The sequence below is a fragment of the Anomaloglossus baeobatrachus genome, chromosome 2 (genome assembly GCF_048569485.1).
Source record: "Anomaloglossus baeobatrachus isolate aAnoBae1 chromosome 2, aAnoBae1.hap1, whole genome shotgun sequence".
Classification (NCBI taxonomy): Eukaryota; Metazoa; Chordata; class Amphibia; order Anura; family Aromobatidae; genus Anomaloglossus; species Anomaloglossus baeobatrachus.
Window position 1 is genome coordinate 10,392,995 of NC_134354.1, and position 22,827 is coordinate 10,415,821.

Here is a 22,827-nt window from a genome sequence, read left to right on the forward strand (position 1 = left end):
GGGAAGAAGTACAGAAACCACAGAAGTGGTGCAGGCTCCCTCCAGAAGAATTAGCTTGATGTCTATTGTTTTTGGCCGGATGATTTGGTGCTGGTTACTAGGTTACATTATAATGCATGAATATATGATATTATCACTGCTCTTTACAGGAGTATCAGGGCGGTGCTTTGTACTTAAGAAGACCTCATGGTCAGGTATTAACCCCCCCAGGAAAGAAGACAGGACCCCCGTTTGGTGTCGCCTGCCTATATAAACGCCCTGTTCATCACCCCTAACACCCGGTGTCTGGTATCACAGATCACCTCCGCTGCGTTCATCGTTATCGTTAATTCACAGATCACAGACTCATCAGAGAAAGGAGAATTTATTCTTATAAGACAAGTTCTGCCATTTCTGGCTATCTGCACATCGGGAGGAATCATTACCGATCTCCACAATGGAGCATTCAGCAGCGGATTCTTCTTTTTTTTTCTTTTTAAAAAAAAAAAACAAAAACAAACCAAAAACTTAGAGTTTGTCTTCCTTGGTTTTCCCGCACTTAATATGTTCTAGCTTAGGTTTCTTTCCATGATGTTGTAGATATTCATGTACTTCTATATGACAGTAATGACCTCCAGTATTGACCTGCGGAGAGACACACGGACACGTTACACGGAGAGCGGAGGTCACTGGCCCATCAGCCGTGACTGCACACCAAACTGATGAGTGCACCAATATATATCACTCAATAATCACGTGTCTGTATGTATCCTGACATCCCATAATGGGATCAGTGTGTGACCCCACGTGTCTGTATGTATCCTGACATCCCATAATGTGATCAGTGTGTGACCCCACGTGTCTGTATGTATCCTGACATCCCATAATGTGATCAGTGTGTGACCCCACGTGTCTGTATGTATCCTGACATCCCATAATGTGATCAGTGTGTGACCCCACGTGTCTGTATGTATCCTGACATCCCATAATGTGATCAGTGTGTGACTCCACGTGTCTGTATGTATCCTGACATCCCATAATGTGATCAGTGTGTGACCCCACGTGTCTGTATGTATCCTGACATCCCATAATGTGATCAGTGTGTGACCCCACGTGTCTGTATGTATCCTGACATCCCATAATGTGATCAGTGTGTGACCCCACGTGTCTGTATGTATCCTGACATCCCATAATGTGATCAGTGTATGACCCCACGTGTCTGTATGTATCCTGACATCCCATAATGTGATCAGTGTATGACCCCACGTGTCTGTATGTATCCTGACATCCCATAATGTGATCAATGTGTGACCCCACGTGTCTGTATGTATCCTGACATCCCATAATGTGATCAATGTGTGGCCCCATGTGTCTGTATGTATCCTGACATCCCATAATGTGATCAGTGTATGACCCCACGTGTCTGTATGTATCCTGACATCCCATAATGGGATCAGTGTGTGACCCCACGTGTCTGTATGTATCCTGACATCCCATAATGTGATCAGTGTGTGACCCCACGTGTCTGTATGTATCCTGACATCCCATAATGTGATCAGTGTGTGACCCCATGTGTCTGTATGTATCCTGACATCCCATAATGTGATCAGTGTATGACCCCACGTGTCTGTATGTATCCTGACATCCCATAATGTGATCAGTGTGTGACCCCATGTGTCTGTATGTATCCTGACATCCCATAATGTGATCAGTGTGTGACCCCACGTGTCTGTATGTATCCTGACATCCCATAATGTGATCAGTGTGTGACCCCACGTGTCTGTATGTATCCTGACATCCCATAATGTGATCAGTGTGTGACTCCACGTGTCTGTATGTATCCTGACATCCCATAATGTGGTCAGTGTGTGACCCCACGTGTCTGTATGTATCCTGACATCCCATAATGTGATCAGTGTGTGACTCCACGTGTCTGTATGTATCCTGACATCCCATAATGTGGTCAGTGTGTGACCCCACGTGTCTGTATGTATCCTGACATCCCATAATGTGATCAGTGTGTGACCCCACGTGTCTGTATGTATCCTGACATCCCATAATGTGATCAGTGTGTGACCCCACGTGTCTGTGTGTATCCTGACATCCCATAATGTGATCAGTGTGTGACCCCACGTGTCTGTATGTATCCTGACATCCCATAATGTGATCAGTGTGTGACCCCACGTGTCTGTATGTATCCTGACATCCCATAATGTGATCAGTGTGTGACCCCACGTGTCTGTATGTATCCTGACATCCCATAATGTGATCAGTGTATGACCCCACGTGTCTGTATGTATCCTGACATCCCATAATGTGATCAGTGTGTGACCCCACGTGTCTGTATGTATCCTGACATCCCATAATGTGATCAGTGTGTGACCCCACGTGTCTGTATGTATCCTGACATCCCATAATGTGATCAGTGTGTGACCCCATGTGTCTGTATGTATCCTGACATCCCATAATGTGATCAGTGTATGACCCCACGTGTCTGTATGTATCCTGACATCCCATAATGTGATCAGTGTGTGACCCCACGTGTCTGTATGTATCCTGACATCCCATAATGTGATCAGTGTGTGACCCCACGTGTCTGTATGTATCCTGACATCCCATAATGTGATCAGTGTGTGACCCCACGTGTCTGTATGTATCCTGACATCCCATAATGTGATCAGTGTGTGACCCCACGTGTCTGTATGTATCCTGACATCCCATAATGTGATCAGTGTGTGACCCCACGTGTCTGTATGTATCCTGACATCCCATAATGTGATCAGTGTGTGACCCCACGTGTCTGTATGTATCCTGACAACCCATAATGGGATCAGTGTGTGACCCCACGTGTCTGTATGTATCCTGACAACCCATAATGGGATCAGTGTGTGACCCCATGTGTCTGTATGTATCCTGACAACCCATAATGGGATCAGTGTGTGACCCCATGTGTCTGTATGTATCCTGACAACCCATAATGGGATCAGTGTGTGACCCCACGTGTCTGTATGTATCCTGACATCCCATAATGAGATCAGTATATAAACCCATGTGTCTGTATGTATCCAGGGGCGTAACTACCGCGGTCGCAGCGGTCGCCATAGCGACCGGGCCCGGGAGGTTAGGGGCCCGGCGGCCGCCAGGCAGATCAGCAGCCATTTCCTTTCAGTGAGAGAGGAGCTGCGCTGATCTGTCACAGACCACGCAGCCGCTATATGATCCGGTGCCGCCGCCGACACCGGGCGCCCCTGGCTGGTGTCAGTGCCGGCACCGGGGCCCCCTGCCTGGTGTCAGCAGCTGCAGCGGCTCCCCCGTCACTGCGCACAGTAATGATAAAGCATAGCGCGGCCGGTGCCGCGCTATGCATCATCATTCTCCCCCTGTGCCTGTGCGGTGACGTCACTCCCATGCAACTGCTGTGCTGAGTGCACAGAGCACAGGACGGGAGGACACCGACCGAAGAACGAGGAGAAGGGAGGACGAGCAGCGGTGGAAGAGGAAAGCGGTGAGGACAGAGCAGTGGCTGCGGAACGAGGAGAGAGGTGAGGACAGCAGTGGTGGAAGTAAGAGAGAGGATGAGTACTTGTTTTTTTGTTTTTTTTATTAATATAAATTATTGAGTACACGGTGGCTAGAGGCTTGGGAAGGCTGCATTATACATGGAGGCTGGGAGAGGCTACATTATACATGGAGGGCTGGAGAGGCTGCATTATACATGGAGGCTTGGAGAGGCTGCATTATTATACATGGAGGCCTGGAGAGGCTGCATTATTATTCATGGAGGCCTGGAGAGGCTGCATTATTACATGGAGGCCTGGAGAGCTGCATTTTACATGAAGGCCTGGAGAGGCTGCATTATTATACATGGAGGCCTGGAGAGGCTGCATTATTATTCATGGAGGCCTGGAGAGGCTGCATTATTATACATGGAGGCCTGGGGAGGCTGGCTGTATTACTATACATGGAGGCCTGGGGAGGCTGGCTGTATTGCTATACATGGAGGCCTGGGGAAGCTGGTTGCATTATTATACATGGAGGCCTGGGGGGCTGCATAATACAAAATGAAGGACACCTTATACATGGAATATAGGGGTGCATTATGCATGGAGGAGTATGGGGCTGCATAATACAATATGAAGTTTTATGGGGCTGCATTATAATACATATAGGACTATGGGGGCTACATTATAATATATAGAAGACTATGGAGCCTACCTTATACATGGACTATCAGGGTGCATTATAAAACATGGAGAACTGTGGTAAATTATAATATATGGAGAACTATGAGAAATTCATGATAATAATTGAAGGGCTACTTTATACATGGACGATTATGGGGTGCAGTATAATATATGGAGGACTGTGTGGTGCAGTATTATATATTGAGTACTACACATGCTCTGATATGGGAAAGCTGGGTGCTGAGGGAATAATGTATAGCAGAGCATGGGTAAGCTGGGTGCTGAGGGAATGATGTATAGCAGAGCATGGGTAAGCTGGGTGCTGACGGAATGATGTACAGCAGAGCATGGGAAAGCTGGGTGCTGAGGGAATGATGTACAGCAGAGCATGGGAAAGCTGGGTGCTGAGGGAATGATGTACAGCAGAGCATGGGAAATCTGGGTGCTGAGGGAATGATGTACAGCAGAGCATGGGAAAGCTGGGTGCTGAGAGATGTATAGCAGAGCATGGGTAAGCTGGGTGCTGAGGGAATGATGTACAGCAGAGCATGGGAAAGCTGGGTGCTGAGGGAATGATGTATAGCAGAGCATGGGTAAGCTGGGTGCTGAGGGAATGATGTATAGCAGAGCATGGGTAAGCTAGGTGCTGAGGGAATGATGTACAGCAGAGCATGGGAAAGCTGGGTGCTGAGGGAATGATGTACAGCAGAGCATGGGAAAGCTGGGTGCTGAGGGAATGATGTACAGCAGAGCATGGGAAAGCTGGGTGCTGAGGGAATGATGTATAGCAGAGCATGGGTAAGCTGGGTGCTGAGGGAATGATGTACAGCAGAGCATGGGAAAGCTGGGTGCTGAGGGAATGATGTACAGCAGAGCATGGGAAAGCTGGGTGCTGAGGGAATGATGTACAGCAGAGCATGGGAAAGCTGGGTGCTGAGGGAATGATGTATAGCAGAGCATGGGTAAGCTGGGTGCTGAGGGAATGATGTACAGCAGAGTATGGGAAAGCTGGGTGCTGAGGGAATGATGTACAGCAGAGCATGGGAAAGCTGGGTGCTGAGGGAATGATGTATAGCAGAGCATGGGTAAGCTGGGTGCTGAGGGAATGATGTATAGCAGAGCATGGGTAAGCTGGGTGCTGAGGGAATGATGTACAGCAGAGCATGGGAAAGCTGGGTGCTGAGGGAATGATGTACAGCAGAGCATGGGAAAGCTGGGTGCTGAGGGAATGATGTATAGCAGAGCATGGGTAAGCTGGGTGCTGAGAGATGTATAGCAGAGCATGGGTAAGCTGGGTGCTGAGGGAATGATGTACAGCAGAGCATGGGAAAGCTGGGTGCTGAGGGAATGATGTACAGCAGAGCATGGGAAAGCTGGGTGCTGAGGGAATGATGTACAGCAGAGCATGGGAAAGCTGGGTGCTGAGGGAATGATGTATAGCAGAACATGGGAAAGCTGGGTGCTGAGAGATGTACAGCAGAGCATGGGAAAGCTGGGTGCTGAGGGTAAGAGCCAAGTGTCAGCATCATTATCCTGTACTTGGCGGCATCTAATGTGCTGATACATAACGTCACAGGGTTCTTAATTTTGGACATCTAAGGGGCACTTTGCACGCTGCGACATCGGTAACAATGTGTTACCGACGCTGCAGCGATAGTCACCGACCCCGTCTCAGGTACGATATCTTGTGATAGCTGCTGTAGCGAATATTATCGCTACGCCAGCTTCACATGCACTCACCTGTCCTGCGACGTCGCTCTGGCCGGTGACCTGCCTCCTTCCTTAGGGGGCGGGTCGTGCGTCGTCACAGCGACATCACACGGCAGGCGGCCAATCGAAGCGGATGGGCGGAGATGAGCGGGATGTAAACATCCCGCCTACCTCCTTCCTTCATCATTGCCGGCGTGAGCCGCGGTGTCGCCGGTAGGAGATGTTCCTTGCTCCTGCGGCTTCATACACAGCAATGTGCGCTGCCGCAGGAGCGAGGAACAACATCGTACCGTCGCAGCAGCGGCATTATGGAAATGTCGGACCCTGCACCGATGATACGATAACGACGCTTTTGCGCTCATTAATTGTATCAAAAAGGATTTGCACACCACGATATCTCCAGCGACACCGGACGTGCGTCACTTTTGATTTGACCCCACCGACATCGCAGCTGCGATATCGTAGTGTGCAAAGTGCCCCTTAGAGAACATTCCCACCATCACTGTTAGCAGCGTTTTGTTTACAGAGGGTTTTCGCTGCTTCCAAAACGCTGCATTGTGCAGCACAAGCACAGAGGATGGATTTGTAGAGATCTCCGGCCCACGGTGTAAACTGACCTGCGAGGAAGCTTCTGCAGGGTCAATTTATCCTGCGGAGACGCGAGTGTTCTCAGTGGGAGAACAAAGTAAAAATCTGCGGCCCCAGAATCCTGATCATGGGCACAAACCCTAGAAAATAATTTAAGTTTTGAATTCAGTGCTGCTGTATAGGAAGTGTTTTATCTCATATCATGGTAGGATTCACAGCTGCACCTCTTAGTAATTTTGTATACTGTCCTCAGTGCTGCTGTTTTCTGGTATCTCTCCATAGCTAGATTCAGTCACACTGCTCAGTGCTGCTGTATAATCTCCTCCATGCTGGATGCACAGCTACACTGCTCAGTGCTGCAGTATAATGTCCTCCATGCTGGATGCACAGCTACACTGCTCAGTGCTGCTGTATAATCTCCTCCATGCTGGATGCACAGCTACACTGCTCAGTGCTGCAGTATAATGTCCTCCATGCTGGATGCACAGCTACACTGCTCAGTGCTGCTGTGTAATGTCCTCCATGCTGGATGCACAGATACACTGCTCAGTGCTGCAGTATAATGTCCTCCATGCTGGATGCACAGCTACACTGCTCAGTGCTGCTGTATAATGTCCTCCATGCTGGATGCACAGCTGCACTGCTCAGTGCTGCAGTATAATGTCCTCCATGCTGGATGCACAGCTACACTGCTCAGTGCTGCAGTATAATGTCCTCCATGCTGCTGTCTAATGTCCTCCATGCAGCAGTTTTATCTCTCCCAGTGCTGGATGCACAGCTACACTGCTTACTCCTGCTGTATAAAGTTTTCCATGCTGCTGCTGCTGCTTCTGAACTTGTGCTACATAGAGAAGGGAGAGCAGGAATCCCTCATGTCTGTGTATGGGAGGCATCAGAGCAGCTCATCCACACCCACCAGCTCAGAGACAACTGAAATCTATAGACAGTCTGCAGAGGTGAAAACTGGTGAAAAAATGTGGAAAACAAATCATATAATGTCAGAGATTCTATATCCCTCCTGTACACACAACAGCTTATTCTGAGCCATCACCGGAAACACCAGGTCGCTTTGTGGGAATCTGTTACAATATCCCTGCTGCCTGAACCACAGACAGTAATTTGACAGTAATTTGAATTATCTGCGTGGCTTATCCCTGCCACCTCCTCCCCACCATCTCTTCCCACCAGCTCCTCCCTTCCGGCTCCTCCCCACCAGCTCCTCCCTGCCAGCTCCTCACCAGTGGCTTCTCCCACCAGCTACTCCCCGCCAGCTCCTCTCCAGTGGCTTCTCCCTGCTGGCTCCTCTCCACCGGCTCCTCTCTTCCGGCTCCTCCCCGCCGTCTCCTCCCACCAGCTCCTCTTAACCGGCTTCTTTCCACCGGCTCCTCTCCACCAGCTCCTCCCCACTGGCTCCACAGCACCATCTCCTCCTCGCTGTGTCTTCCCACCAGCTCCTCCCTGTTGTCTTCTCCCACCAGCTCCTCCCCGCCAGCTCCTCCCATTGGCTCATGCCACTGGCTCCTGTCCTTCGGCTCCTCTCTGCCACTGCTTCTCCACCAGCTTCTCCCTGCCGGCTCCACCCCACTGTTTCCTCCCCGCCGTCTCTTCGCACTAGCTTCTCCCCACCAGCTACTCCCTGCCATCTCCTCTCCACCAGCTCCTCCCTGCCACCTCCTCCCTCTGGCTCCTCCCTGCCAACTCCTCTCCACCAGCTCCTCCCCAGCAACTCCGCCCTGCCAGCTCCTCTCCACTGGCTTCTCCCTGCTGGCTCCTCTCCACTGGCTCCTCCCTGTCAGCTCCTCCCCACCATCTCCTTCCACCAACTCCTCCCCACCATCTCCTTCCAACGACTCCTCCCCACCGAGTCCTCTCCACAGGCTCTTCCCCACTGTCTCCTCCCTGCCATCTCTTCCCACCAGCTCCTCCACACAGCTCCTCCCACTGGCTACTACTCACCAGGCCCTCCCTGCTGGCTCATCTCCATTGGCTCCTCCCCACCGACTACCCCTTGCCGGCTCCTCTCCACGGCTCCTTCCCAGCGGCTCCTCACCCTCATCTCCTCCCACTGGCTCCTCCTGACCTGCCACTCCCTGCCGTCTCCTCCCATCGCCTCATTCCCGCCAGCTCCACTCAGCCATCTCCTCCCACCAGCTCCTCCCTTCGCGCTCTTATCCACTGGCTATTCCCCATCGTCTTCTCCCGCCAGCTCCTCTTCACTGGCTCCTCCATGCCGGCTCCTCCCCACCGACTCCCCCCTGCTGGCTCCTCCCTGCCGGTTCTTCCTCGCCAACTCCTCTCCACCGGCTCCTCCCTGTCAGCTCCTCTCCACCGGCTCCTCCCTGTCAGCTCCTCTCCACTGTCTCCTGCCCACTGACTCCTTTCCGCCATCTCCTCCCCACTGACTCCTTTCCACAGTCTCCTCCCCACTGACTCCTCCCTCCGTCTCCTCCCTCCGTCTCCTCCCTACTGACTCCTCTCCGCTGTCTCCTCTTACCATTTCCTCCCTGCCTCCTCCTCCCCACTGACTCCTCCCTACTGACTCCTCCCTCTGTCTCCTCCCTACTGACTCCTTTCCACTGACTCCTCCCTCTGTCTCCTCCCTCCGTCTCCTCCCTACTGACTCCTCTCCGCTGTCTCCTCCCACCATTTCCTCCATGCCTCCTTCTCCCCGCTGGCTCCTCCCCGCTGACTTTGCTCGGGTCTCGCTGTTTACTGTGTTTTTCTCTGAAATGTCTCCATATTTAAGGGTAAAGCATAAATACTTGTATTCAGGGGCCGCAGGGCAGAGAGCAGTAATCTTGTGACAGATCTGTTACATTTTTATGCTGTGTAATATTGGATTATTGCAGAGCTCTCTGCAGTGGACACTTATCACATGTTCCCCAAACCCCCGGCCCACCAGGATCACAAGGACCACCAGGACCCTCGTGCGGTTTTGTAGATCACTTACCTTTATTTTCCAGTTTTTTCCCTCCACATGTTGAACTCTGAACGACTCAGCCACAAACAGTTTGACATTTATCCCCTTTTGTTCTTCAAACTGATCTTTTACCTGATTAAATAAAACACAAAAGTAACAGGAAAATACTTTATTACATTTTCTATGCAAGGTCGGTAAATCGATGTTCCGCGCAGACCGCGTTCACACGCCCCTTTATGTCGCCCTTGTGCGCACTGATGAGCAGACGCCTGTCAGGTGCCGCCGTCTTCTCTCAATCACGACCTGCAATAATGACGCATCAATATCTGAACTACCGCGCCATGACACCTCGGCTGTGCTGTGTGCAGAGGGGCCTGGGCTGGGGGCTCCTCCATCTATACATCAGCGCTAGCAAATAGGATTCTGGTGGACAATTTGGTCATTTGTGCTGCCCATCCTCGTCTCCTTCTTACATATCCCCATCATTTGTGCTGCCCATCCTCGCCTCCTTCTTACATATCCCCATCATTTGTGCTGCCCATCCTCGTCTCCTTCTTACATATCCCCACCATTTGTGCTGCCCATCCTCGTCTCCTTCTTACATATCCCCACCATTTGTGCTGCCCATCCTCGTCTCCTTCTTACATATCCCCATCATTTGTGCTGCCCATCCTCGCCTCCTTCTTACATATCCCCATCATTTGTGCTGCCCATCCTCGCCTCCTTCTTACATATCCCCATCATTTGTGCTGCCCATCCTCGTCTCCTTCTTACATATCACCACCATTTGTGCTGCCCATCCTCGTCTCCTTCTTACATATCCCCATCATTTGTGCTGCCCATCCTCGTCTCCTTCTTACATATCCCCATCATTTGTGCTGCCCATCCTCGCCTCCTTCTTACATATCCCCATCATTTGTGCTGCCCATCCTCTCCTCCTTCTTACATATCCCCATCATTTGTGCTGCCCATCCTCGCCTCCTTCTTACATATCCCCACCATTTGTGCTGCCCATTCTCGTCTCCTTCTTACATATCCCCATCATTTGTGCTGCCCATCCTCGTCTCCTTCTTACATATCCCGATCATTTGTGCTGCCCATCCTCGCCTCCTTCTTACATATCCCCATCATTTGTGCTGCCCATCCTCGTCTCCTTCTTACATATCCCCATCATTTGTGCTGCCCATCCTCATCTCCTTCTTACATATCCCGATCATTTGTGCTGCCCATCCTCGTCTCCTTCTTACATATCCCCATCATTTGTGCTGCCCATCCTCGCCTCCTTCTTACATATCCCCATCATTTGTGCTGCCCATCCTCGTCTCCTTCTTACATATCCTTATCATTTGTGCTGCCCATCCTCGTCTCCTTCTTACATATCCCGATCATTTGTGCTGCCCATCCTCACCTCCTTCTTACATATCCCGATCATTTGTGCTGCCCATCCTCGTCTCCTTCTTACATATCCCGATCATTTGTGCTGCCCATCCTCGTCTCCTTCTTAAATATCCCTATCATTTGTGCTGCCCATCCTCGTCTCCTTCTGTCACAAACCACCGGGGGGGTCACGCAGAAATCCCCCGCGCTGGCTACCAGTACGTCACAATCGGGGGGTAACAAGTGGGGGTCACCCCTCCTTTATACCTCCCGACCGACAGACAGAGCACGTGATGCGCTCTCTAGCGCCCCTCTTATAGTCAGGCCAATTATGGAATTGCCCGACAATAAGCAAGGAGGCCGCTATACTACTTATGCCGATTATTGAAGGGTCCCCGGTGAGAGTAGGGTATATATTCCCCCGACCTCCGCGGGCGGAATATATAAAATCTCCCCGAATCTCACTGGCCTCCCCACAATAATCCTTGGCACAAACTCGCTGCCACCAACCGCTTCACGGTAACTATTAGCCGAACACACAGACGTGGGATTCAAGATCGAGATAACAGAACAGCCCAAGATTAATTATATAATTTAATCAGCCTAAAGCACACTAGAAACTACAATATATACAATAGGGAATCTACAGAATATACATATGTCAGAGTACAGTTACAGATAAAGCATGGTTTACAAACAGGTAGGCAATTCAATCAGTTACCTTGTGCGTCTGGCCACAGGGGGGCGCTGTAGACCAGGTTTCTAGGAACTCCCACAGATGTTTCCTGCACGTGACCCCCAGCGAAAGAACACTGGAAAATGGCCGAAGTAGGGTTATCAACCTGGGCAAATCCAGGTCCCCTCCTACCTTCGTGACCTCAGAGGGAGCACTGCTCCACCCCTGGCTGGAGTTATGGACAAAATCCACAACATGGAATATGGCCATAACTTGGCCTGGGAGCGTCGTAGGCGGACGCCAATGCTCTCATTGTGACAGTTATGAATTTAGCTACAGAATGAGAGGTTTCATGACTTGTCTACTAGTTCCACATTGGCTGATATCACGCCTGGGGTATTTCCCAAGCTCCCGCTCCCATAAAAAAGGTGTGCCAGCATCGTCCGCATGCGAAAACACCATTTTTATGGTTGCCGTATTTATCGGAAATATGGCTTGCGAGATATGAACCATTTTTTACTGGAGTCGTTCTGTCTGGCTAGTTCCAGAGCCTTATAATGAGATACAACTCTTGTTACAGGGTGACGGCAGGGAGTCATCCTGTGTCCTTTGTTCCCACATCACCTAATTTCCATATCACAGGAGATGGCCATGGGATGGGTTGCTAAACAAGTTGTGTGAAGGAAAGGGGGGGTGACACCAGGAGAGGGCTTCCTGACATAACTTGAATATCATGATTTATCGTCATATCTCCGGATTTACCTCACACCTCCCCCCTTTTGAGGGCGCTAGGGGGCAGCACACTCCGGTGTTCCCCCGTGCGCCCGTCCGCGACCTCTCCTTGTCGGGACAGCCCGTCTGCGTTACCGTGGTCACGGCCCCTTTTGTGGCGAATGGTGAAGTTGTATTGCTGGAGCGCAAGGCTCCATCGCAACAGTCGCCCATTCGTCCCAGAGACGGTGTGCAACCAGCTGAGGGGGTTGTGGTCCGTCTCCACGATGAAGTGGCGCCCGTATAGATAGGGTTGCAGACGCTGCAGGGCCCACACTATGGCCAGGCACTCCTTCTCCATTGTGGAATAGGCCACTTCCCTCGGTAACAGCTTCCTGCTCAGGTACAAGACTGGGTGCTCTTGGCTCGCAGAGTCCACCTGGCTGAGCACCGCACCGAGGCCGAAGTCACTGGCGTCGGTCTGTACTACAAACGGCCGCGTGAAGTCGGCTGCCTGTAGCACGGGCGGGCTGGACAGGGCGTCCTTTAGGGCCCGGAAGGCTGTCTCGCAGTCCATTGTCCAATCGACTGCAGAGGGCAGCTTCTTCTTGGTGAGGTCCGTCAGGGGCTTTGCCAGGCTACTATAGCATGGAACAAACCTCCTATAGTACCCAGCGGTCCCCAAGAAGGACATCACCTGCTTCTTGGTCCTGGGGGTGGGCCAGGATGCGATGGCCTCCACTTTCTCAGGCTCGGGCTTCAGTGTTCCCCCGCCTACCCGGTGACCGAGGTACTGGACCTCGCTCATGGCCAGCTGACACTTGCCCGGCTTGATGGTCAAACCTGCCCGGTGGACCCGCCTGAGCACCTGTGCTAGATGCTCTAGGTGATCTTCCCAGGTGGGACTGAAGACGGCAATGTCATCCAGGTACGCGGCCGCGTACCCTTCAAGTCCCTTGAGCAGGGTGTTGACCATCCGCTGGAAAGTGGCAGGGGCATTCCTCATCCCGAATGGCATCACCGTGGACTCGTACAGTCCAAATGGGGTAATAAAGGCAGAGCGTTCCCTGGCCTTGCGAGTCAGGGGGATCTGCCAATATCCCCGGCTCAGGTCCATGATGGTCAGGTACTGAGCCCCGGCCAACTGATCGAGCAGGTCATCGATGCGTGGCATTGGGTACGCATCGGCGACCGTGACAGCATTGAGCCCCCTGTAGTCCACGCAGAACCGAGTGGTTCGGTCCTTCTTAGGGACGAGGACTACAGGCGAGGCCCAAGCGCTGTTGGATGCCTGGATCACCCCTAGCTTCAGCATCTCGTCAATCTCCTGGCGCATGTGTTGCTGCACCTCCAGGGAGACCCGATATGCTGAACGCCGGATCGGGGGATGATCCCCAGTGTCCACGTGATGGACAGCCAAGTCAGTCCTTCCGGGCTGGTTGGTAAACAACCCCCGGAAGGGGTGTAGGGTGGCCCACAGCTGGGACCGTTGGTCCTCCAAGAGCTGGTGGCCAACCTCCACATCCTCAATGGATCCGCCTGCCCTAACCTGGGCTAGCATATCCAAGAGGGTTTCCGCTTCTCCCTCCTCGGGCAGGTTGCACACGGGGAGCGCACATGCCTCCCGCTCATGATGTGCCTTCATCATGTTCACATGGAAGGGCTTCCGCCTTCCACGGGCAGGGTCCAGGGTGACCAGGTACGTCACAGGGTTGAGCTGCTGGTACACGAGGTATGGGCCTTCCCAGGCTGCCTGAAGCTTGTCCTGTGGTACGGGGACCAGTACCCACACCTTTTGACCCACTTGGTAGGTCCTCTCACAAGCGTTCTGGTCGTACCAACGCTTCTGATCGGCCTGGGCTTGAGCCATATTGTCGTGTACCAGTTGCGTCAAGGCCTGCATTTTGTCCCGAAAGCGCATGACATACTCGATAACCGACACTCCAGGGGTGGCCAAATCCCCTTCCCAAGCCTCTTTCACCAGAGCCAGGGGGCCCCGCACACGTCGCCCGTACAGGAGCTCAAACGGTGAGAATCCTGTTGAGGCCTGTGGAACCTCCCGGTAAGCAAATAACAGGTGTGGGAGATACCGCTCCCAGTCACGCCCATGGGAGTCGACCAACATCTTAAGCATCTGCTTTAAGGTGCCATTGAACCGCTCGCACAGGCCATTAGTCTGTGGATGGTACGGGCTGGCCACCAGATGTCGCACCTGGACTTGCTTACAGAGGGCCTCCATCAGCTGGGACATGAATTGGGTCCCCCGGTCAGTGAGCATTTCCTGGGGAAAACCCACTCGGGAGAAAATCTCCAGCAATGCGGTGGCCACCTTGTCAGCCCGAATGGACGACAAGGCCACTGCTTCCGGGTACCGGGTGGCATAGTCCACTACCGTCAGTATGAAGCGTTTCCCGGAGCTGCTGGGGATGGCCAGCGGGCCGACCAGATCCACAGCCACCCTCCTGAAAGGCTCATCGATGATTGGCAGAGATACCAGTGGGGCTTTGGGGTGTGGCCCCGCCTTCCCCACTCTCTGACAGGTTTCACACGAACGGCAGTAGGCAGCCACATCGGCCCCCATTTTTGGCCAGTAGAAATGCTGGTTTAACCTGGCCTTGGTCTTAGCGATCCCTAGGTGTCCGGCCATCGGAATCTCATGTGCGATCCGCAACAACTCCGTCCGGAACGGATAGGGTACCACCAACTGTCGGTCCCTGGGCCACGCCTCCGGTGAACCCTGCTGGACCGTGGCCCGGTACAGCCGTCCTTGGTCCCAGACCACTCGCTCCGGGTCCGAGTCCGAGGGAGGCTGTGCCGCCTGCTCCTTAAGAGCTTTCAGGCTGTCGTCAGCTTCTAACGCTGCCTGAAACCCCTGACTAGATGTGGCCAGAATCGACGAGACTGTCACATCTTCAGTCAGTACCCCGGGACCTGTGTCCTGGCCTCCACCTGACTCGGCTGCCACTTGGTCAGAAGGGGAAGAGCTATCGGACCTCCGGGAGGCCCCTTGGCTTCCAGCACTCCCACTGCGGGTGACAGCGGCCACAGCCGCTGCGACCGTGGGTCGTGCCTGCTCCTCCTCCGTTCCTGACCAAGTCGCCGGTTCAGGCAGACCGACCTGGCTTCCTGACACCCCGGTTGTGGGGGAACCATGCACCGAGATCTTACCTGGGAGCACTTCCGCTCCTGGACCGGCCCCAATCTCACCTGCCTGTTCCCCTCCTGCAGCAACAGAACCCCGCTGTGAAATCTCTGGGGACCCCACATTTGCTGTGGTAGCCCCCACCCCACACACTGGTCCTCCCCCTGCAGCACCCTGCTCTCTGCTTATCCCTGCAGAGGGCAGCAGATCCCAGCTCACAGGCTGATTACTTGTAGAGGCATTGTCACACCTTTCTCTGACCCCCTCCCCTGTCACAGCTGCAGCTGAGTGTGTGTCTATGGTGTCTATGCAAGCAGAAATATCAGAGTTCACTCCCTCCTCCCTTACATCATTCATAGATAACACATTAACATTGTTAGGAGTCATGTCAGTACGGGCTGAAGGTTCAGCCCTTGGGGGGGCCCAAACTGGGAGGTTATCTGCCCCAAATCTGTCCCAAGTAGCACGTTTGCAGGGATCCGATCAGTTACCCCCACCTCCCTCACCCCTCGCCCTGCGCCCCAGTCCACATAAATGTCAGCAACAGGCAGCGCCGGGTCAATGCCTCCAATCCCGGAGACAGCGAGGGTTTTTCCAGGGATCAAGTCTTGGGGGGACACCATCTCAGGCCGCACCAGAGTCACCTCCGAGGCGCTGTCTCGCAGTCCTATGGTCACAGACCGGCCGACGGTGACAGGTTGGAAGCTGTCCAGGGACCTACCACCACCCCCACCCACACAATACACCTTGGGCGGCCCTTGGGACGGGGACGGAGCCGGGGCCTTGGGACGCTGAGGGCACATGGCCTTGAAGTGTCCAGGTAGGTTGCACTGGTGGCACCGTCTTGGTTCTGCCACGGGCCTGGAGAGGGGAGTTGAGGGGGACACCCCCTGCAGTCTAGGGGCAGGTGGGGCAGTCGCAGAGTTCATCTTACCCCCTCTCCAGGTGCTGCTGGTGGCTGCTCTCCTGGCTTCAGGAGCCCGATTGTTGGTGTAGTCATCGGCCAGGGCAGCTGTAGCCGTGGACCCCTTTGTCTTCTGGTCTCGGATGAACTGGCGGAGATCCTCAGGGCAGTTCCACAAGAGTTGCTCCGTGATGACCAAGTCCAGGATCTCTGGTCCGGTGGAAAGCTGCAGGCCTTGGGTCCAGTGGTCGGCAGCTCGGGCAAGTGCCCGCCGGTGGTCAGCCCAGGAGTCCTTTGGTCCCTTCTGCAGGGTCCGGAACTTCTTGCGGTAGGACTCCGGAGTGAGGTTGTACTGTTGGATCAGGGCCCGCTTGATGGTGTCGTAGCCCTGATCTGCCTCAGCAGGCAAGTCCCCAAGGATTTCCAGGGCCTTACCCCTTAAACGGGGGGTCAGGTATTTGGCCCACTGGTCCTTGTCCAGATGGTGCTGCAAGCAAGTCCGTTCAAAAGCAGTCAAGAAAGAGTCCAAGTCTCCATCCTTCTCCAGCACTGGGAAGTCCTCAACACGGACCTTTGGAAGTTTGGTGTCTTGAAGGTCACGTGTGGCTGATGAGGGCTGGAGCTTGGCTAGATGCAGCTGGTAGTCACGGTCTGCCTGTCGCTCCGCAGCCTCACGCTCTGCCTGGCGCTCTTCACGCGCTGCTTGCCGCTCCGCAGCCTCAGCATCACGCGCTGCCTGCCGCTCTGCCCTGCGCTCTGCCAGGAGTTCCTTGTAGCCCTTCTGGTCTCCAGCCTGGAGAAGGGCCATAGCCATTTGAAGAAGGCTATCCGAGCCTCCCAGGCTCGGTGGAATGGCACGTGGTGATCTGCGGCCCGCTGCGGAGCCTGGTGCTTCACTGTCCATTGCAGAGCGGAGGGCTGGCATCTGGCTCGTTGAGGACCCTTGGGTGAGCTGCTCCTCATCTTGTCCAGCAGTGCCAGGTTGTGCAATGTCCTCTGCAGAGCGGTTCTCTGGCGTCGGGCTCTTGGAGGGCTCGTGGACAACCTCCTCATCGTCTCTGGCCTGAGCATCGGCCATTCCTTTGGCTCTGCTCCTGGTGCTCTCAGCCATTGTTGCAGACTTTGGTCACTGACACAGAACTGACACCTGATGCCTCCACACACCTTACAGTATCTGCACTCTGACACTCTAGTGTTGAGCTAGTCTGAAGACCCCAGCAGCCACAGCTGCTGCAGGCAGTCTTTAGTGTCTGGGAGTATTGGTCTCACACTCACACACACTATTATCTCGATCCCACCGCTTGCCACCAATATGTCACAAACCACCGGGGGGGTCACGCAGAAATCCCCCGCGCTGGCTACCAGTACGTCACAATCGGGGGGTAACAAGTGGGGGTCACCCCTCCTTTATACCTCCCGACCGACAGACAGAGCACGTGATGCGCTCTCTAGCGCCCCTCTTATAGTCAGGCCAATTATGGAATTGCCCGACAATAAGCAAGGAGGCCGCTATACTACTTATGCCGATTATTGAAGGGTCCCCGGTGAGAGTAGGGTATATATTCCCCCGACCTCCGCGGGCGGAATATATAAAATCTCCCCGAATCTCACTGGCCTCCCCACAATAATCCTTGGCACAAACTCGCTGCCACCAACCGCTTCACGGTAACTATTAGCCGAACACACAGACGTGGGATTCAAGATCGAGATAACAGAACAGCCCAAGATTAATTATATAATTTAATCAGCCTAAAGCACACTAGAAACTACAATATATACAATAGGGAATCTACAGAATATACATATGTCAGAGTACAGTTACAGATAAAGCATGGTTTACAAACAGGTAGGCAATTCAATCAGTTACCTTGTGCGTCTGGCCACAGGGGGGCGCTGTAGACCAGGTTTCTAGGAACTCCCACAGATGTTTCCTGCACGTGACCCCCAGCGAAAGAACCCTGGAAAATGGCCGAAGTAGGGTTATCAACCTGGGCAAATCCAGGTCCCCTCCTACCTTCGTGACCTCAGAGGGAGCACTGCTCCACCCCTGGCTGGAGTTATGGACAAAATCCACAACATGGAATATGGCCATAACTTGGCCTGGGAGCGTCGTAGGCGGACGCCAATGCTCTCATTGTGACAGTTATGAATTTAGCTACAGAATGAGAGGTTTCATGACTTGTCTACTAGTTCCACATTGGCTGATATCACGCCTGGGGTATTTCCCAAGCTCCCGCTCCCATAAAAAAGGTGTGCCAGCATCGTCCGCATGCGAAAACACCATTTTTATGGTTGCCGTATTTATCGGAAATATGGCTTGCGAGATATGAACCATTTTTTACTGGAGTCGTTCTGTCTGGCTAGTTCCAGAGCCTTATAATGAGATACAACTCTTGTTACAGGGTGACGGCAGGGAGTCATCCTGTGTCCTTTGTTCCCACATCACCTAATTTCCATATCACAGGAGATGGCCATGGGATGGGTTGCTAAACAAGTTGTGTGAAGGAAAGGGGGGGTGACACCAGGAGAGGGCTTCCTGACATAACTTGAATATCATGATTTATCGTCATATCTCCGGATTTACCTCACACCTTCTTACATATCCCCATCATTTGTGCTGCCCATCCTCGTCTCCTTCTTACATATCCCCATCATTTGTGCTGCCCATCCTCGCCTCCTTCTTACATATCCCGATCATTTGTGCTGCCCATCCTCGTTTCCTTCTTACATATCCTGATCATTTGTGCTGCCCATCCTCGTCTCCTTCTTACATATTCCGATCATTTGTGCTGCCCATCCTCGTCTCCTTCTTACATATCCCCATCATTTATGCTGCCCATCCTCGTCTCCTTCTTACATATCCCCATCATTTGTGCTGCCCATCCGCTCCTCCTTCTTACATATCCCCATCATTTGTGCTGCCCATCCTCGCCTCCTTCCTACATATCCCCATCATTTGTGCTGCCCATCCTCGTCTCCTTCTTACATATCCCTATCATTTGTGCTGCCCATCCTCGTCTCCTTCTTACATATCCCCATCATTTATGCTGCCCATCCTCGTCTCCTTCTTACATGTCCCATCATTTGTGCTGCCCATCCTCGTCTCCTTCTTACATATCCCCATCATTTGTGCTGCCCATCCTCGTCTCCTTCTTACATATCCCCATCATTTGTGCTGCCCATCCTCTCCTCCTTCTTACATATCCTCATCATTTGTGCTGCCCATCCTCGTCTCCTTCTTACATATCCTGATCATTTGTGCTGCCCATCCTCGTCTCCTTCTTACATATCCCCATCATTTGTGCTGCCCATCCTCGTCTCCCTCTTACATATCCTGATAATTTGTGCTGCCCATCCTCGTCTCCTTCTTACATATCCCGATCATTTGTGCTGCCCATCCTCTCCTCCTTCTTAAATATCCCTATCATTTGTGCTGCCCATCCTCACCTCCTTCTTACATATCCCCATCATTTGTGCTGCCCATCCTCGTCTCCTTCTTACATATCCCCATCATTTGTGCTGCCCATCCTCTCCTCCTTCTTACATATCCCCATCATTTGTCCTGCCCATCCTCGTCTCCTTCTTACATATCCTGATCATTTGTGCTGCCCATCCTCGTCTCCTTCTTACATATCCCCATCATTTGTGCTGCCCATTCTCGTCTCCTTCTTACATATCCCCATCATTTGTGCTGCCCATCCTCGTCTCCTTCTTACATATCCCCATCATTTGTGCTGCCCATCCTCGTCTCCTTCTTACATATCCTGATCATTTGTGCTGCCCATCCTCGTCTCCTTCTTACATATCCCGATCATTTGTGCTGCCCATCCTCTCCTCCTTCTTAAATATCCCTATCATTTGTGCTGCCCATCCTCACCTCCTTCTTACATATCCCCATCATTTGTGCTGCCCATCCTCGTCTCCTTCTTACATATCCTGATCATTTGTGCTGCCCATCTTCGTCTCCTTCTTACATATCCCGATCATTAGTGCTGCCCATCCTCGCCTCCTTCTTAAATATCCCTATCATTTGTGCTGCCCATCCTCGCCTCCTTCTTACATATTCCAATCATTTGTGCTGCCCATCCTCGTCTCCTTCTTACATATCCCGATCATTTGTGCTGCCCATCCTCTCCTCCTTCTTAAATATCCCTATCATTTGTGCTGCCCATCCTCACCTCCTTCTTACATATCCCCATCATTTGTGCTGCCCATCCTCGTCTCCTTCTTACATATCCTGATCATTTGTGCTGCCCATCTTCGTCTCCTTCTTACATATCACGATCATTAGTGCTGCCCATCCTCGCCTCCTTCTTAAATATCCCCATCATTTGTGCTGCCCATCCTCGCCTCGTTCTTACATATTCCAATCATTTGTGCTGCCCATCCTCGTCTCCTTCATACATATCCCGATCATTTGTGCTGCACATCCTCATCTCCTTCTTACGTATCCCGATCATTTGTGCTGCCCATCCTTACCTCCTTCTTACATATCCCCATCATTTGTGCTGCCCATCCTCTCCTCCTTCTTACATATCCCGATGATTTGTGCTGCCCATCCTCGCCTCCTTCTTACATATCCCCATCATTTGTGCTGCCCATCCTCGCCTCCTATTTACATATCCTGATCATTTGTGCTGCCCATCCTCGTCTCCTTCTTACATATCCTGATCATTTGTGCTGCCCATCCTCACCTCCTTCTTACATATCCCCATCATTTGTGCTGCCCATCCTCGTCTCCTTCTTACATATCCCCATCATTTGTGCTGCCCATCCTCTCCTCCTTCTTACATATCCCCATCATTTGTGCTGCCCATCCTCGCCTCCTTCTTATATATCCCCATCATTTGTGCTGCCCATCCTCTCCTCCATCTTACATATCCCCATCATTTGTGCTGCCCATCCTCGTCTCCTTCTTACATATCCCCATCATTTGTGCTGCCCATCCTCGTCTCCTTCTTACATATCCCCATCATTTGTGCTGCCCATTCTCGCCTCCTTCTTACATATCCCCATCATTTGTGCTGCCCATCCTCTCCTCCTTCTTACATATCCCCATCATTTGTGCTGCCCATCCTCGTGTCCTTCTTACATATCCCCATCATTTGTGCTGCCCATCCTCGTCTCCTTCTTACATATCCTGATCATTTGTGCTGCCCATCCTCACCTCCTTCTTACATATCCCCATCATTTGTGCTGCACATCCTCGTCACCTTCTTACATATCCCCATCATTTGTGCTGCCCATCCTCTCCTCCTTCTTACATATCCCCATCATTTGTGCTGCCCATCCTCGTCTCTTTCTTACATATCCCCATCATTTGTGCTGCCCATCCTCGTCTCCTTCTTACATATCACCATCATTTGTGCTGCCCATCCTCGCCTCCTTCTTACATATCCCCATCATTTGTGCTACACATCCTCACCTCCTTCTTACATATACCCATCATTTGTACTACCCATCCTCTCCTCCTTCTTACATATCCCCATCATTTGTGCTGCCCATCCTCGTCTCCTTCTTACATATCCCCATCATTTGTGTTGCCCATCCTCGCCTCCTTCTTACATATCCCCATCATTTGTGCTGCCCATCCTCTCCTCCTTCTTACATACCCCCATCATTTGTGCTGCCCATCCTCGTATCCTTCTTACATATCCCCATCATTTGTGCTGCCCATTCTCGCCTCCTTCTTACATATCCCCATCATTTGTGCTGCCCATCCTCTCCTCCTTCTTACATATCCCCATCATTTGTGCTGCCCATCCTCGTCTCCTTCTTACATATCCCCATCATTTGTGCTGCCCATCCTCGTCTCCTTCTTACATATCCTGATCATTTGTGCTGCCCATCCTCGTCTCCTTCTTACATATCCTGATCATTTGTGCTGCCCATCCTCGTCTCCTTCTTACATATCCCCATCATTTGTGCTGCACATCCTCGTCTCCTTCTTACATATCCCCATCATTTGTGCTGCCCATCCTCTCCTCCTTCTTACATATCCCCATCATTTGTGCTGCCCATCCTCGTCTCCTTCTTACATATCCCCATCATTTGTGCTGCCCATTCTCGCCTCCTTCTTACATATCCCCATCATTTGTGCTGCCCATCCTCTCCTCCTTCCTACATATCCCCATCATTTCTGCTGCCCATCTTCGTCTCCTTCTTACATATCCCCATCATTTGTGCTGCCCATCCTCGTCTCCTTCTTACATATCCCCATCATTTGTGCTGCCCATCTTCGTCTACTTCTTACATATCCCCATCATTTGTGCTACCCATCCTCTCCTCCTTCTTACATATCCCGATCATTTGTGCTGCCCATCCTCGCCTCCTTCTTACATATCCCCATCATTTGTGCTGCCCATCCTCGTCTCCTTCTTACATATCCCCATCATTTGTGCTGCCCATCTTCGTCTCCTTCTTACATATCCCCATCATTTGTGCTGCCCATCCTCGCCTCCTTCTTACATATCCCCATCATTTGTGCTGCTCATCCTCACCTCCTTCTTACATATCCCCATCATTTGTGCTGCCCATCCTCTCCTCCTCCTTACATATCCCCATCATTTGTGCTGCCCATCCTTGTCTCCTTCTTACATATCCCCATCATTTGTGCTGCCCATCCTCGTCTGCTTC

General features: G+C 52.2%; 1 protein-coding gene across 1 annotated transcript in view; it reads right to left on the reverse strand.

The window, feature by feature from the left end:
- Positions 1–348: 348 nt before the first annotated feature.
- Positions 349–22,827, reverse strand: part of LOC142281061 (cystatin-B-like) — a 39,421-nt gene continuing 16,942 nt past the window's right edge. The window contains exons 2-3 of the mRNA XM_075332815.1: positions 9,412–9,513; positions 349–624 (exon numbers count right to left, since the gene is read on the reverse strand). Of these exons, the coding sequence (XP_075188930.1) occupies positions 508–624; positions 9,412–9,513 (219 nt within the window). The 3' untranslated portion in view covers positions 349–507. The remainder of the gene's footprint in view (positions 625–9,411; positions 9,514–22,827) is intronic.